We start from the raw sequence: 12,592 nt of genomic DNA on the forward strand, positions 1-12,592 counted from the left end.
GAGTGAGTGAGTGAGTGTGTGTGTGTCTGTCTCTCTCTGTGAGTGTGTGAGTGAGTGAGTGAGTGTGTGTGTGTGTGTGTAGATGGTGAATTACACACAGCTGCACTTCTGCTTGACATAAACTCATGTCGTGACCAGAATGCTAAAAAATCCTCCAATCAAACTGAAACATTTTTCAAGGGAAAAAAAATATCTGGGATGTGCTTAGCATTTTGCTGTACAGACTACAAACAATGGATTTAACTCTGATATGATTTTTGCTGCCTGTATGAAGAAAAGCACGTCTATAGTTACTCAGGGGTTTGATGAAAAAATGAATAATTTGGTTAAGAAGCATCTTCAGCTTATGGCCTGAGCTTATTTCTTTTAAGATACTGCTTTAGGCACAATTTACAGAGTAGGTCAAGGAGACGGAGAACTCTTTAGCTTATTTATGAGAAACCAAAAGAAATAATTTATTCTGATGACAGACAGTTATGTTTGCATGTGTAATGCATGTAAATAAACTTTATTTCCTCTCTGCTTGTGTTTTTTGCCAGTCTCTCGTAATGGGCTTGTAGCAGAAGACAGCGAGACCGTCTCGGATCAGATGCAGCTGCCAGTTCAAAGCACTCTGCCGGATGAGCTGGGTCCCGGACCGGACGAGACGGTGGAGGCCTCAGAAGCAGAGCAGACAGCGGTCAGCGCTAGTGATGCTCCTCTAGAGGAGAGAGATGCAGCTGATGTTCCCACTGCTTCAGAACCCACTGACTCCACGCCTGCAGAACCCTCTCTAGCTGTGGAACCTGCGTCAGATCTCACCAGCACTCCAGAACCCAAGCCAGCTGAGCTAACAGAAGCTCTAGAGGCCCCATCAGACACGAGCTCGGAGCCCACACTGGAGCAAGCAGACACAGCTCCTGAAGCGAAGCCAACCGCAGCTCAAGAACCAGGTCCAGTGGAGCGAAGCCCTGCTCCAGAACTCACTGTGTCTGAGCCTGTCCCGAGTGCAGAACCAGCTCCTGCTGAGGAACCGACTGTGTCTCCAGAACCAGCTGCAGTGGAACCGAGCCCAGCTCCAGAATCAGTTCTGGCTCCAGAACCCTCGGCTGAGGAACCGAGTGTGTCTCCAGAACCAGCTGCAGTGGAACCGAGCCCAGCTCCAGAATCAGTTCTGGCTCCAGAACCCTCGGCTGAGGAACCGAGTGTGTCTCCAGAACCAGCTGCAGTGGAACCGAGCCCAGCTCCAGAATCAGCTCCGGCTCCAGAACCCTCGGCTGAGGAACCGAGTTCAGCTCCAGAACCCTCGGCTGAGGAACCGGGTTCAGCTCCAGAACCAGCTGCAGTGGAACCGAGCCCAGCTCCAGAATCAGCTCTGGCTCCAGAAACCTCGGCTGAGGAACCGAGTTCAGCTCCAGAACCCTCGGCTGAGGAACTGACTGTGTCTCCAGAACCAGCTGCAGTGGAACCGAGCCCAGCTCCAGAATCAGCTCCGGCTCCAGAGCCCACGGTTGAGGAACCAAGCCCAGCTCCAGAACCCTCGGCGGAGGCAGCAGCGATCACACAGTCTGCAGAGGAGAACGCGACCTGCGCAGACGCTCCAGAGGGTAACGCATGGGAACATGGGCAGATCAGCTCTAGAAATCCAGAAATGAGCACTGATTACATCTGCAGCAGCAACAAGCTCTGTTTTAAATTATGTTTCTGATCACTTTAGATCAAAGCCTCAGATTACAGGATGCTTGAGCAGTAAAATAAAGCTCTGGTCACTACACATACTGTAGTAAGGCAGTGCATAACCAGTGCTGGGTAACAGAACAGAGATTGTTGAGTAGAGTTCACTGCAGTCTAGACAAAGACAAAGTCTAGACACAGAACATGTCACCGTTTTCTTCACATCTGCACTATGCACAACAGCCTCTTGCTGACGCTTCGTCGCTCTTTGTGTCGAGCCAAAAGCCACAATAATCTTGTACTCTGTTGCCTCAGATTATGTCAGATGAGCGCTCGCATGTCCTGCGATGACGGCAGCGGTTCGTGACACACGGCGCTGGGCCATGCCACAGTACTGCTTAATACAAGCTGTAATGATAATCAGTATTGATACTTATATTCTGATACAACCATTTATTTAAAATACGAGCGAATGAACGAATGTGCAGGCATGTGTGAGAGTGAGACTCTGAATTCAATGTGCTTTTCTCTGATTTATTCAGCATCAGCATTTTAACGCTCGCACACATCCTGACAAACACGACATGTAGGACAACAAGCCTAGTGCAGCTAAAGCTCTCAGACCAAGCGTCTCTGTGAAACACGAGGTAGGGTCAGTGTAGCAGGTTTATTTACAGAGATGGACAGGCGAATGTCACCGACTTCTTAAAGATCTGACTGAAGATCTGAAGATTATTGACCATTCAGAACACATGTAGTGTCCCAGAGATGCAGTATGGTGCATATTTATATTCCAGTTTATGAGAATATAATATAAAATAAAGGCAAACAAGTATAAAACAGCAAAGCATGCCATGATCTGAATGGTTTCTGCAGCTCATGTGCTGATGAATTCACAGACGAATACTGTGCTGTTCACAGACAGAAATATCAGCAGCACGTTTCTTGTGTGTGTTCGCAGGGGTCAGAGGTCAAACCCTCAAACTATACTGCAGCCAATGATTTCTGCTAAAAATATCTGGAGATGAATGAGAAAATACATCTCTTGTGTGAATCATGAGCATATGTAAAATCATTAATATGGTATAGAAGCGGTTTTCTTATTACAGAAGGGAGTTTTGTGGCTCTCATTTGTATATCATGATACTGTTTTGTTTGAATGAAATAAACACAAGCTTTCATGATAACTTTTGTTTTTGTTTTTCCGTAGTCGGTGAAGATGGAGCTGATCTGCTGAAATCCACAGAACCTGAAGATTGATGTCAGTGTGACGCTGTGAGACGTGCCTTTTATCTCAGAGACGTGAGGGTTTGTACATAAATTAGTGTATCTAAGTAGCGTTAGCATCATTAGAATTGTTGTTAAAAGCCACAGAAATGCCTCTGAGAGCGCGGGTCCCGTGGGTGTCCGGCCGAGCGTGGGACGAAATCACAGCATCATGTCCTAATCTCCAACTGAGTCAAACACAACAGCAATATTAACTCACCTGAACAAACATGAGCCAAAGCTCTAATAACTGTGAATCAACCAAATTATGCTTAATAATGTGTCTTTTAATGAGACCGAAGGGCTTCGTCTCTTATGTATTTAGTGCATGTTGCTCCTCAGACTGCAGATGCAAAGCAGTTTGACTCTTTACTTGCATTAATCAATGACAGACAGGCAAACGGTAGTATATTAATCAGTAGTGTATGTTGTTGGGTTATTTTAGTATAGTTTGTGGTGATTCCAGAGCACTAATAAACCTCATCTGATGATCTGTGACACTGGAAGGAAAGCAGTTACTCAGCAAATCATATCAGTGTGAAGACATGAAAGTTGAGCTCTTTGTAAAAAACCAACCAAGCTTTTAATGAACTGACATGATCTCTGCACATCTCCTGTATGTCTTTTTTACATTTATATGTGCACAGAATAAATACAGTTACCATTACTAATAAAATCATTTTGTAGTGATTTCTCTTTTATAATCAGCGTGTGGTTGTCTGGGGTCTTAAATACTGGAGAACATTGCAGCTGATCTCACAGTAAAACCAGTGAGAGCCACACAGAACTTAGTCGACTCGACTGTATCACACACACACACACACACCTTCACTCGCACACACACACACAAACACTCAAACACACGCACACACACACACTCTCTCTCACACACACAGACTCTCTCTCACACACACACACACACTCTCTCACACACACACACACCTCACACACACACACACACACACACACACACACTCCTAGAGGCAATGTAGTTTCTGCAGTTCATCCGTGCTGCATGTGTTTGGATTTTAAAGGAATCTGCTGCATCTGGAGGAAACAACTAAATTATATTGCTGGCAAATCCCAATAGGCCTAGAATTAAAATAAATATTAAAGAATTAAAATAGTAGGTAAATATTTTATTATAGTAAGTTATTACATACATTTACACTTCTGCTCGTTAAACTGTAACTAGAGGGGAAATGCTCAGATATAGTGCGATATATTGCAGACTCAGTGCACAAATGCTTGCATATAAGTTAAAAAACTAATAAGTATAATTATTATAATAGCCTCTTGATTATTAAGAATGGCTGTCTCAATTAAAAAAGAGAAATGCTGTTAATGACATAGCCTTCTGCTGGAGGTTTTCATAGTGTAAGATGGATTTCTCAAGTCCAGCAAAGATTTCAAAGAAACTGCTGTAAAATTCCTCTATACCTTCATTTGTCTCTCATATTAAGTGTTTATTTTTATTCATTTTGCATTATGTATATGATTTCAACAACCGATTAGTGATTAGTTAGTGCTGAAGAACTACATTTCCCATCATCCTTTAAACCGGAAATCAGCGCAGGCTGAGCACGTGTGCTGTCAGTGAGAGCGTGAGCCGCAGGAGACTTCCGTACGAAGTGTTGAGAGCAAATTAACCCGACCAGGTTCATTTAGCCGATTAACTGAGTTTCGAGGCGAGTGTTGTTTCGCTGGTAAGATCAGGGAGCAGAATGAAATAGAAGCAAACATCTGCGGTGAGATCACTGTCACGACCAAAAACATCACGGGTCTATAGGCAGAAAACAGAAGTGATGGGAAACTGAGGCTTTCTGAAGCGTTTGAGGCTTTCATGAAATTGTGCCGAAAAACGGTTCATTCCTCGAAGCTTTTAACACAGTGTGCATTAGCGACATCTGCTGGTCGGACTTTGTTTTCTCCACCATTTCTGACATCCTCGCGGAGCAGTGGATGGTTTGAAAAGCACGTGACCAAAAGTTTCGGAAGTCTGACATTCAAGAGTGCAAACAGTCTGGGATCAATCTGATATAATCTCATCTAAATTAATTTGTGCCAATGAGACCACAACTCGTGTCATGTATAGCTTGGTCAACGGATTCACATATCGATCAATAATATAAAATACACAAACGTGATCATAATTAATAATTGACGTGGGTAGCTGAAAAAAAAATATTTTGTATACCCTTATGTTGTGCTCGGGATCTCTGAGACCCCAGTTATAAACAGGATTAAATGTCCTACTGACAGCCCTCAAAGTGACTGAATAATGCTGTTATGCATCAGGTGGGATCGTGAAGCACCAGTTTTTTCAGACCAGCTGTCCCGATCTTCGGATACGGCATGAGGTTCGAAGCTTCAAACGTCATCAATCACGTGGTGTTGTCATGTCGATACAAGCATCGGCAGTGTGTGATACAATAGTGCTTTGAAAACTGCGTCGGAGCCTCGGTATCATCCGTCCCATTACTAGAATACAGCAACGATTTAAGGTAAACAGTATGATTTCACTCCCAGTTCCTCATTTCATTTGTGGTCATGTTAATAGATGTTAATGACAGGTTTACCTTTTTTTACCTTTTTGAATGAAGTCTGATTTTACGACATTCATGTTGTGTGAAGATTGTGACGACAGCACTCTTTATACTTGACACTGATTTAAATCAAACCTTTATCCAAAGTGACTGTAAAATAAGGAAGAATACAGAGTCAGCTGTATTTGCATGACAAAATCTGCAGTATACTAGACTAGTATATGGTGCACTACACTAACAACATAAGGTACACTAGCACACAGTAGACTAGCACACAGTAGACTAGCACACAGTACACTAGCATACAGTACACTAGCATACACGCTGGAGAGGAAAATAGATCAATATTTCACCTTTTGTGTAGCTCCATGTGATTAGTGTGTGTGTGTGTGTGTGTGTGTGTAGAGCTTGTTCTGCACACTATATGTGTAAATTGTTGTTCTGTGCTGTACATGTCTCTCCCTCTCTAGTGTGTGTGTGTGTGTGTGTGTGTGTGTGTGTGTAATCATTTCTCTATGCTATGGCCTGTAATGTACATATGGTGGAGTCACTGCAGTTGATTCCAGTGAAACTGTTTCAGATGACTGGAGCAAAAGACAGAATGAGAGAAAAAAAGATGAAGAATCAGCCGAGAAACGTCATTTACACGAGCTCAGGTGACCAGTGCTGATAAAGGCTTCATTCAGCACATATCGTTGTATTTGATCACATATCGTTTGTGTTATTGATTGAATGCTCATCGTCCACAGGTCGCGGTACCGGGAGAGGTCAGGGGTCACAGGCATGCGGCTGGGTCAGAGGTCATCAGCCTGGGGGTCACAGTTACAGTCAAGATCTGCCCAAATACATCACAGGTAACATTCATAACTAAAGAATAGTTCAATAAAAAAAAAGAAAAACTCTGTGATGAGATGTTTAGCAGTGACCAGAGTTTGTCAAACACCACAAAATGACAAAAAAAAATTCTGGCTTGTGTGTGATGTTCAGTTTTGAGACACACCTGAACCAGAATGTTGTTTGCATAGTTGATGTCAAGCTAATTATGACACACATATTTGACTGCACTCAGACGTTAATGCGATCTGAAAACGGTGGAACATCGAGAACAACGAGCTGAAATTCAGTCTGATCCTGTTGAGCTGTGTGGGAAAGATCTGCGTGATTCTGTTATGTTCTGTGGAAGAAAGAAAGGCTTGCAGCGGCAAATACAAGAACTGATGAAATGTGTAGCATAAATGAATATAGTGCAAAATGTAAATCATTTTTGTGAACTAACCCTAATGAAGCGAAGTGTTTGAAGTTCCTTCCTCCCTGCAGCCTCGTCCTTCGCTAAAGCGCGCGCCGCTGAAGTGAACGCTGTGCTGAAGGCCGTCAGTAACCCTGCAGGCAGCTGCCACACCTCCACCGCTCTGCCGAAGCACATGCGCAGACGAGCCCTGAGCCCCAGCACCAAGAGACTGCTGAGCCTGGTGCTGAGAAACCCACCGGAGTCCAGCAGAAGCTGACTGAACACACGACACAGGCTCGCATCCATCACAGGATCGGTCATTAATACTCCTCCTCACGAGTGCTCTCGTAACTGACCTGGAAGAGAACAAATTATTCATTAAAGCCATTATTTTAGTGTTCTTTCCACACTAAATCTATTGTTGTAGCTTCATACCATTGCGGTTAAACCCCAGGGGCCAGTTGTGCAAAAGTAATCTGATCGGATTGGATCAAATCTTGAAAATGGGTTGTTCAAAACAAAAAAAGGATTCTGAATTCAGATTAGATCACAAAATCCAATCTTGGTTTTGATCTGGATTAAATCCTCAGTTTGTGTTGTTCAAAGTGTTTTAGTAAGATTGGGATACTGTTGATTAAAAAAACAGGATTATTCTGATCCCAGCAGAACAGTGGATTTCAGGAACAAAAATTTAATAAAACTTTAAAATTGGTCCAAAAAATACATTTTAACATGTAATATATCACCAAACAGCTGCCAATATCAAACAAAAATATTATATTTAATTGAAAGTGTGTGTGTGTTTTTTAATCACTGATTGTAAACTACATTGGCACAATCATCAGAGATGGAGCAGTCAGAATTTGTTATTTGTTTAAATGCACTGCCATCAGCATGTCTGATGAAAAACAGACCGCAGAAGAACAGCAGACAGATGAAAAACAGACCACATTCGCAGCGGCGTCGTGTCTCTCAGGTGCTCGTCAGGGCAGCGTTCATCTGTACAAAGCGGATCAGTTTCCTCAAGGCTCTCTGGGTCCTGCTGACTTCCTGTGGAGGCCCCGGGTCCCTGACGCCTCAGACAGACAGCTGTGGATCTGGATCCAAACGGCCCTTAAACAGGTCAAACACTGAGGCCAGAAACAGACTCAGATGCAAATGCTCGACCAACATGTTACAAGCGTGTGGTTTCTCATGTGATGCCACTGGATGTTGTTTATAGCTTGTATTTTGTCGTAATGAAATTTGTTATATATATATATATATTTGTATGTATAATGGGCGTGTGTGTGTGTGGCAGGACATGCTGTCGGAGCTGCAGCTGGTGTGTCGTGTCCGTCTCGGAGGAGTCTCGTCCCGCCGTGGAGCCGTCTTCAGAGAGGAAGAGAGACGAAGGAGACGCTGAGCAACCCTCCAAAAGGCTCTTGGTGGACGGGACGAGGTCCCCTGACACGGCCATCACCGTCAGGTGCCATAAACACACTGACCTGCTTCGCGTCAGTGCACGTCCTCATCATTAGTCATCTAAAGCAGCAGTGTTTCTCAGCACTGCACTGGCCGTTTTGGTCCTGCACTGATGTCTCTTGTGTTTTGAGTTGTGATGCTGTATGTGCTGAATTAGCTCCAATGATCAGATGTTACTGTAAAGCATGTGTTTGCTCAGGGTTAGGTATAGCTGTGAAATGTGATCTTTCCTTATATCCTGTGTAGTGACCTGACCATGGAGATCGTGCGCTATCGTCTGATTGGTCCGCTGGCCCACACGGTGCTCACAGACACACTCCATCCAGCCAGTGAGGTGAGAGACTGCTGATGACATCACGCTCGCGCTGTCATTGGTGCGCTGATGATTCACTCTGGTGTCTGTAGGAGACGGAGGCGTCCAATCGCAGCGCAGATGAGGCCGGTGTGAGCGTCCATCAGCAGCAGACAGACATATTCCTCCTACTGATGACACCAGTGCTGCTTTATGTGGAGACAGAAGATGTCTTGTGGTGTGTCTTTGTTTGAATAACTCAGTGTGTGTGTGTGTGTGTGTGTGTTTTACAGGAGTGTGTTCGACAGCAGAGCTCCCAGTGTGTTGGGACTGACTGTAGATGATCCCAGACTCACTTTATCTCAGAAACGTGGTAAATCTGTACCTGACCTGCAGCAGAGCGCAGGTACACATGAATCCGCTGCGTCACGCAGGAGTGTGTGTGTGTGTGTGTGTTTGACCCTGAGCTCAGGGAGATGCTGCGTCTCCATGCAGATGAGCCAGGTTCGAATCCTGGCAGGGCCTGAGACTCTGTCTCTTCTCACACACACAGCACTGTCTCAATACACCAGAGTCAAACACATCAGGACTGTTCACACTGTGATTGTTTTCACGCTCAGAGTGTGTGTGTGTGTGTGTGTGTGTGTGTGTGTGTGTCTCTGTGTGTGTATAGCATGGTGTATTTTTATTTGTTTTGTTAATAAAAGTTCTATGTTTTATATATACGCTAAAGTGAGTTTGACGTTGTATTTTGTTGTTGCATTCAAGCAATTGACGGCGAACTGCCGCTAATTCAAAAGTGAAAGTAAAATGAGCACGGCGCTTTTAACCTATTTAAAAGCGATGGAAAGCGAGGAAAAGAGGGAAAATTCAAACGAACTAAAAACGAACAATTGCTTTACTCCGAATTGCCGCTATTTGAAAGTGAAAGTAAAATGCACATGCAGCTTTTACAAGCTATTTAAAAGGGAAGGAAAGCGAGGAAAAGAGGGAACGCCCCCGCAGTGATACCGGTATTACTGGTGTTGTCACACGTCAATTAACCGGTGGGAAAATTTCCTCACCGTCACAACCCTAGCACTGGATAGGAATATATAAACCTGCTGTAAAAATGTTGAGTTTGAGATACTACTGGTTACACAACTAGTAGAAATCAGAGAGATAAGCCTGCTTTATTTGTATTTGAAAAATGAACATATGTTATTTAAGCATAGCAAACAGTATTTTACATTAATTATATTTATGAATGACTTGGTTTTCAAGCAGGAGCCTTGAAAAATTACATTTAAAAATGATTTTGTAAAACCAATACATAGACGTAATCACAAAAAAAAGAGGAAGCTTAAAAATTGGTCAAGCAGCCTCACTGGACCGTTTGAGATGGACTGATCAGTGGGTTGAGATGACACTCAAGAGCTTCCACTGCAGAATAACGCTGCTGTTAGTTACTGACATACAGAACTAATCACATCTGTGTTTCAAAGCTTTCCACATCAGTCACTCTGAAAACAAGATGCACCTTCACTGGAGTCACAGGCGACGCGTAATTAACCTTGTATTTCTCCAGGAACCTCACGGATAGATGTTTCTGCCGCCTTGCGCTCCGTTACTTCACTTCATACATCAGACGCTCATAAGTGTGGCTTTGTCCAAATACCCACACTTGCAGTCTTTGCACTTGACCGACCACTTGATTACTTAAATGACGTATTTCCTGTATTTGGCCGAAGTCTTCAAGTGGGTGTGAAGACCACAAGTGTGTGTCGAACTTTTCATTACCTGATGGGACACACTTATAGTGTTGTAAAAATGCAAGTGTTTACACAGCTTTAATTTATTTTAATTTGAAATACTTTGCATTTTAAAATCAACTTCTAAAGTCTGTTCAGTAGTCCCTATAACATGACATCATTTTAATTTGTGGTGCTTCTAATTAAATGATAAAAAGTTGCAGTTGCAAATGTTGTACAAAATAAATATCACCACAACTCATCTTTGCACCAATAAAAGTAAAAACACTGTTTTTCTACCAAATTATTTGTAATATCTAATTATTATATTAATATTTAACTTACATTGGAAAGGTTTCCGTGACCTCTCGCGAGATCTCGGCAAAAAGTCTCACGATTTATTTCCAGAACATGATGCATGATGGGATACACTTAGCCTTGAATAGCGCTCTGGAGTGGTATTCGAGATAGTGTGGATTTAGTATCCATTAAGGGCACTGCACTTTGGCATTTTGAAGACATGGGACAGACTTGCACACTTACTTCCTGTCGCGCGCACGCGCTCTCAAGTGGCCAAGACCGCAAGTGTGGGTATTTGGACAAGGGGTGTGTTTTGTAGGTGTTGTTGGCCTCCACATGAGTGTCAAACACTCCCCGTTTATGGGGCAGCCTCACTTCCCTCACGATTACCCAGACAGCCCTGCAGGACAGCGCTTCCAATCAGAGCAGGAGGCGGAGCTTCTAGAAAAGTTCAAAAGGTGAGTGCTGTGCTGAAGAAATCTTACGTTTTATGTCTCTGTCATGATGAAATAGAAAATCACTTCGCTGCTTTCAGACGTCCTCCATCCAAACGCACCAACTACATCAAACACGGCTGCTTGGAGCCGTTCCGTTGCCCCTGGCAACAGCTGACGGAGGAGTGGGAGGAGCTAGTGAGCACAGAGACGGCTAGCGGCTGCAGAACTGGACCCTTCACTGTTCTGAGGTCAGTCACATGCTACACCACTCACAGAGACGATCGATCGCTGTGTCACACGATCGTCTCTGTGTCTGCAGGAGTCTGAAGGCGCTGTCGGCGCTCCTCACCTTTGACCCCTGTGGCGGCTGCGGAGCTATGGCGGGAATGTGGGTGGAGTCTGGTGTGGGTGCGTCTGCATCTGTTGAGCAAAGGCCAGCCGGCGCTGCATGCGATGGTGTGTGTCCCGACGACCTCTGACCTCCAGCGGCTGCTTCAGGACGCACACAGCAGTGGGCCGCAGGATCCTGGGCTCAGAGAGCAGCTCAAACGGGGCGATGTGAGGAGCGTGCCCCGCGTTCTGCCCCACTGCAGCCGGCTGACGCTGGGAGACTTCTCTCTGGCTGCAGCTGGAGCATCAGCAGCGACGTGTGAAGCAGTCTGTGCTCAGCGTGACTTCTGTTCTCATTAGGCTGCTGTTTGATCACAGACCGATGCGTGTCGCACCTCACAGACTCAATATACAGGAGAGCATGTGCTAAAACTTTTCAGGTGTTTTTTTATATATATATATATATATATATATTGAGAGAAGCCCTTCATCTTGTTGAAATTTGTGTCTTTTTTTATGGAATTTGAGAGGGATATTTGATTTACTCATTTTTATTTAGTTTAAATACTGAGTTTCAAACTCTGTATCTCACGCTGCTGCATCAGTCTGTGCAGATTGTGTATTTTTCTGTATTATTAACCCAGCATCAGTGTTTTACTTTCTGCTCCTGCATCTTCCAGTAGATTAATAATTGGAGCAAATTAAAGCTCTTTCCTGACACACACACACACACACACACACACACACACGAGTGTTAGTGTGGTTCTCTGTTCCTCCTGCAGGGGGCACTCCGTCTACGGCTCGTCCTGAATCCCGCTGTTACACGTGAGTTTAGACGCCAGTTTTCCATATTTACTGTCGTCTGATTGCGGCTGCACTTTATCCGTACAGCTTTTGCCTGAAATACACAAACACAGTCCCATTATATCCTGAGCGTTTGACGGCTCGATCGCTGGGCCGCTGTCAGGAGTTATCGGGATACCTGGAATCTGGCCCATTGAAATGAACACGCGGTCCATCTTGATTCTGGGACGAGCTCTCGCGATTAGAAACACTCCAGTAAACGCCAGCAGACACCTGAGTGACACACACACATCTTAAACCGCAAACACACAGGCAAATATTGTTCTAAATTATATTAATCTTTGAGAAATGCTCACCCGATCACAAACATGATGATGTATATCAAAGATAAACCATAAAATTCTTCATAAAATAAAATGCCTAGAAATACAAAAATATTCTGTTAAGCAGTTTTGTGTTTCCAGGAAGGAAAAGCAACTGGTCTTTATTCAGCAAAACACATTTAAACGACTGACCAGCTACGACGGCGCTCGCGGTGAATA

The 12,592-nt window shown here is 44.1% G+C and overlaps 3 protein-coding genes and 1 long non-coding RNA gene across 4 annotated transcripts in view; 3 read left to right on the top strand and 1 right to left on the bottom strand.

The window, feature by feature from the left end:
- LOC107679566 (fibrous sheath CABYR-binding protein-like) overlaps positions 1 to 3,490 on the top strand; it is a 6,043-nt gene extending 2,553 nt beyond the window's left edge. The window contains exons 2-4 of the mRNA XM_016475151.1: positions 540 to 1,100; positions 1,236 to 1,586; positions 2,864 to 3,490. Coding sequence (XP_016330637.1) covers positions 540 to 1,100; positions 1,236 to 1,586; positions 2,864 to 2,913 — 962 coding nt within the window. The 3' untranslated portion in view covers positions 2,914 to 3,490. The remainder of the gene's footprint in view (positions 1 to 539; positions 1,101 to 1,235; positions 1,587 to 2,863) is intronic.
- A 330-nt stretch (positions 3,491 to 3,820) lies between these two features.
- Positions 3,821 to 12,590, bottom strand: LOC107679564 (uncharacterized). Its single transcript, XR_001633066.1, has 5 exons — positions 12,566 to 12,590; positions 12,407 to 12,470; positions 12,229 to 12,323; positions 11,976 to 12,144; positions 3,821 to 3,861 (listed from the first exon to the last, which is right to left on the bottom strand). It is a non-coding gene; the product is annotated as an uncharacterized LOC107679564 (long non-coding RNA).
- On the top strand, positions 6,040 to 7,002 carry LOC107679562 (ribonucleases P/MRP protein subunit POP1-like). Its single transcript, XM_016475149.1, has 3 exons — positions 6,040 to 6,121; positions 6,215 to 6,319; positions 6,783 to 7,002. Exons 1-3 carry the CDS (start codon positions 6,046 to 6,048, stop codon positions 6,968 to 6,970), a joined length of 369 nt encoding a protein of 122 aa, XP_016330635.1. The 5' UTR covers positions 6,040 to 6,045; the 3' UTR covers positions 6,971 to 7,002.
- Positions 10,554 to 11,688, top strand: LOC107679563 (ribonucleases P/MRP protein subunit POP1-like). Its single transcript, XM_016475150.1, has 2 exons — positions 10,554 to 10,937; positions 11,015 to 11,688. The coding sequence occupies exons 1-2, from the start codon at positions 10,816 to 10,818 to the stop codon at positions 11,241 to 11,243; spliced, it is 351 nt and encodes a 116-aa protein (XP_016330636.1). The 5' UTR covers positions 10,554 to 10,815; the 3' UTR covers positions 11,244 to 11,688.
- Positions 12,591 to 12,592: the final 2 nt, after the last annotated feature.

The sequence above is a fragment of the Sinocyclocheilus anshuiensis genome, unplaced genomic scaffold (genome assembly GCF_001515605.1).
Source record: "Sinocyclocheilus anshuiensis isolate Anshui unplaced genomic scaffold, SAMN03320099.WGS_v1.1 scaffold1680, whole genome shotgun sequence".
Classification (NCBI taxonomy): Eukaryota; Metazoa; Chordata; class Actinopteri; order Cypriniformes; family Cyprinidae; genus Sinocyclocheilus; species Sinocyclocheilus anshuiensis.

Coding starts and splice junctions, on each gene's coding strand:
- LOC107679562 (XM_016475149.1), top strand. CDS start 6,046: ATGACTGGAGCAAAAGACAGAATGAGAGAAAAAAAGATGAAGAATCAG. Junction 6,122..6,214: donor CGTCATTTACACGAGCTCAG/GTGACCAGTGCT, acceptor CATCGTCCACAG/GTCGCGGTACCGGGAGAGGT. Junction 6,320..6,782: donor TCTGCCCAAATACATCACAG/GTAACATTCATA, acceptor TCCTCCCTGCAG/CCTCGTCCTTCGCTAAAGCG.
- LOC107679563 (XM_016475150.1), top strand. CDS start 10,816: ATGAGTGTCAAACACTCCCCGTTTATGGGGCAGCCTCACTTCCCTCAC. Junction 10,938..11,014: donor CTTCTAGAAAAGTTCAAAAG/GTGAGTGCTGTG, acceptor CGCTGCTTTCAG/ACGTCCTCCATCCAAACGCA.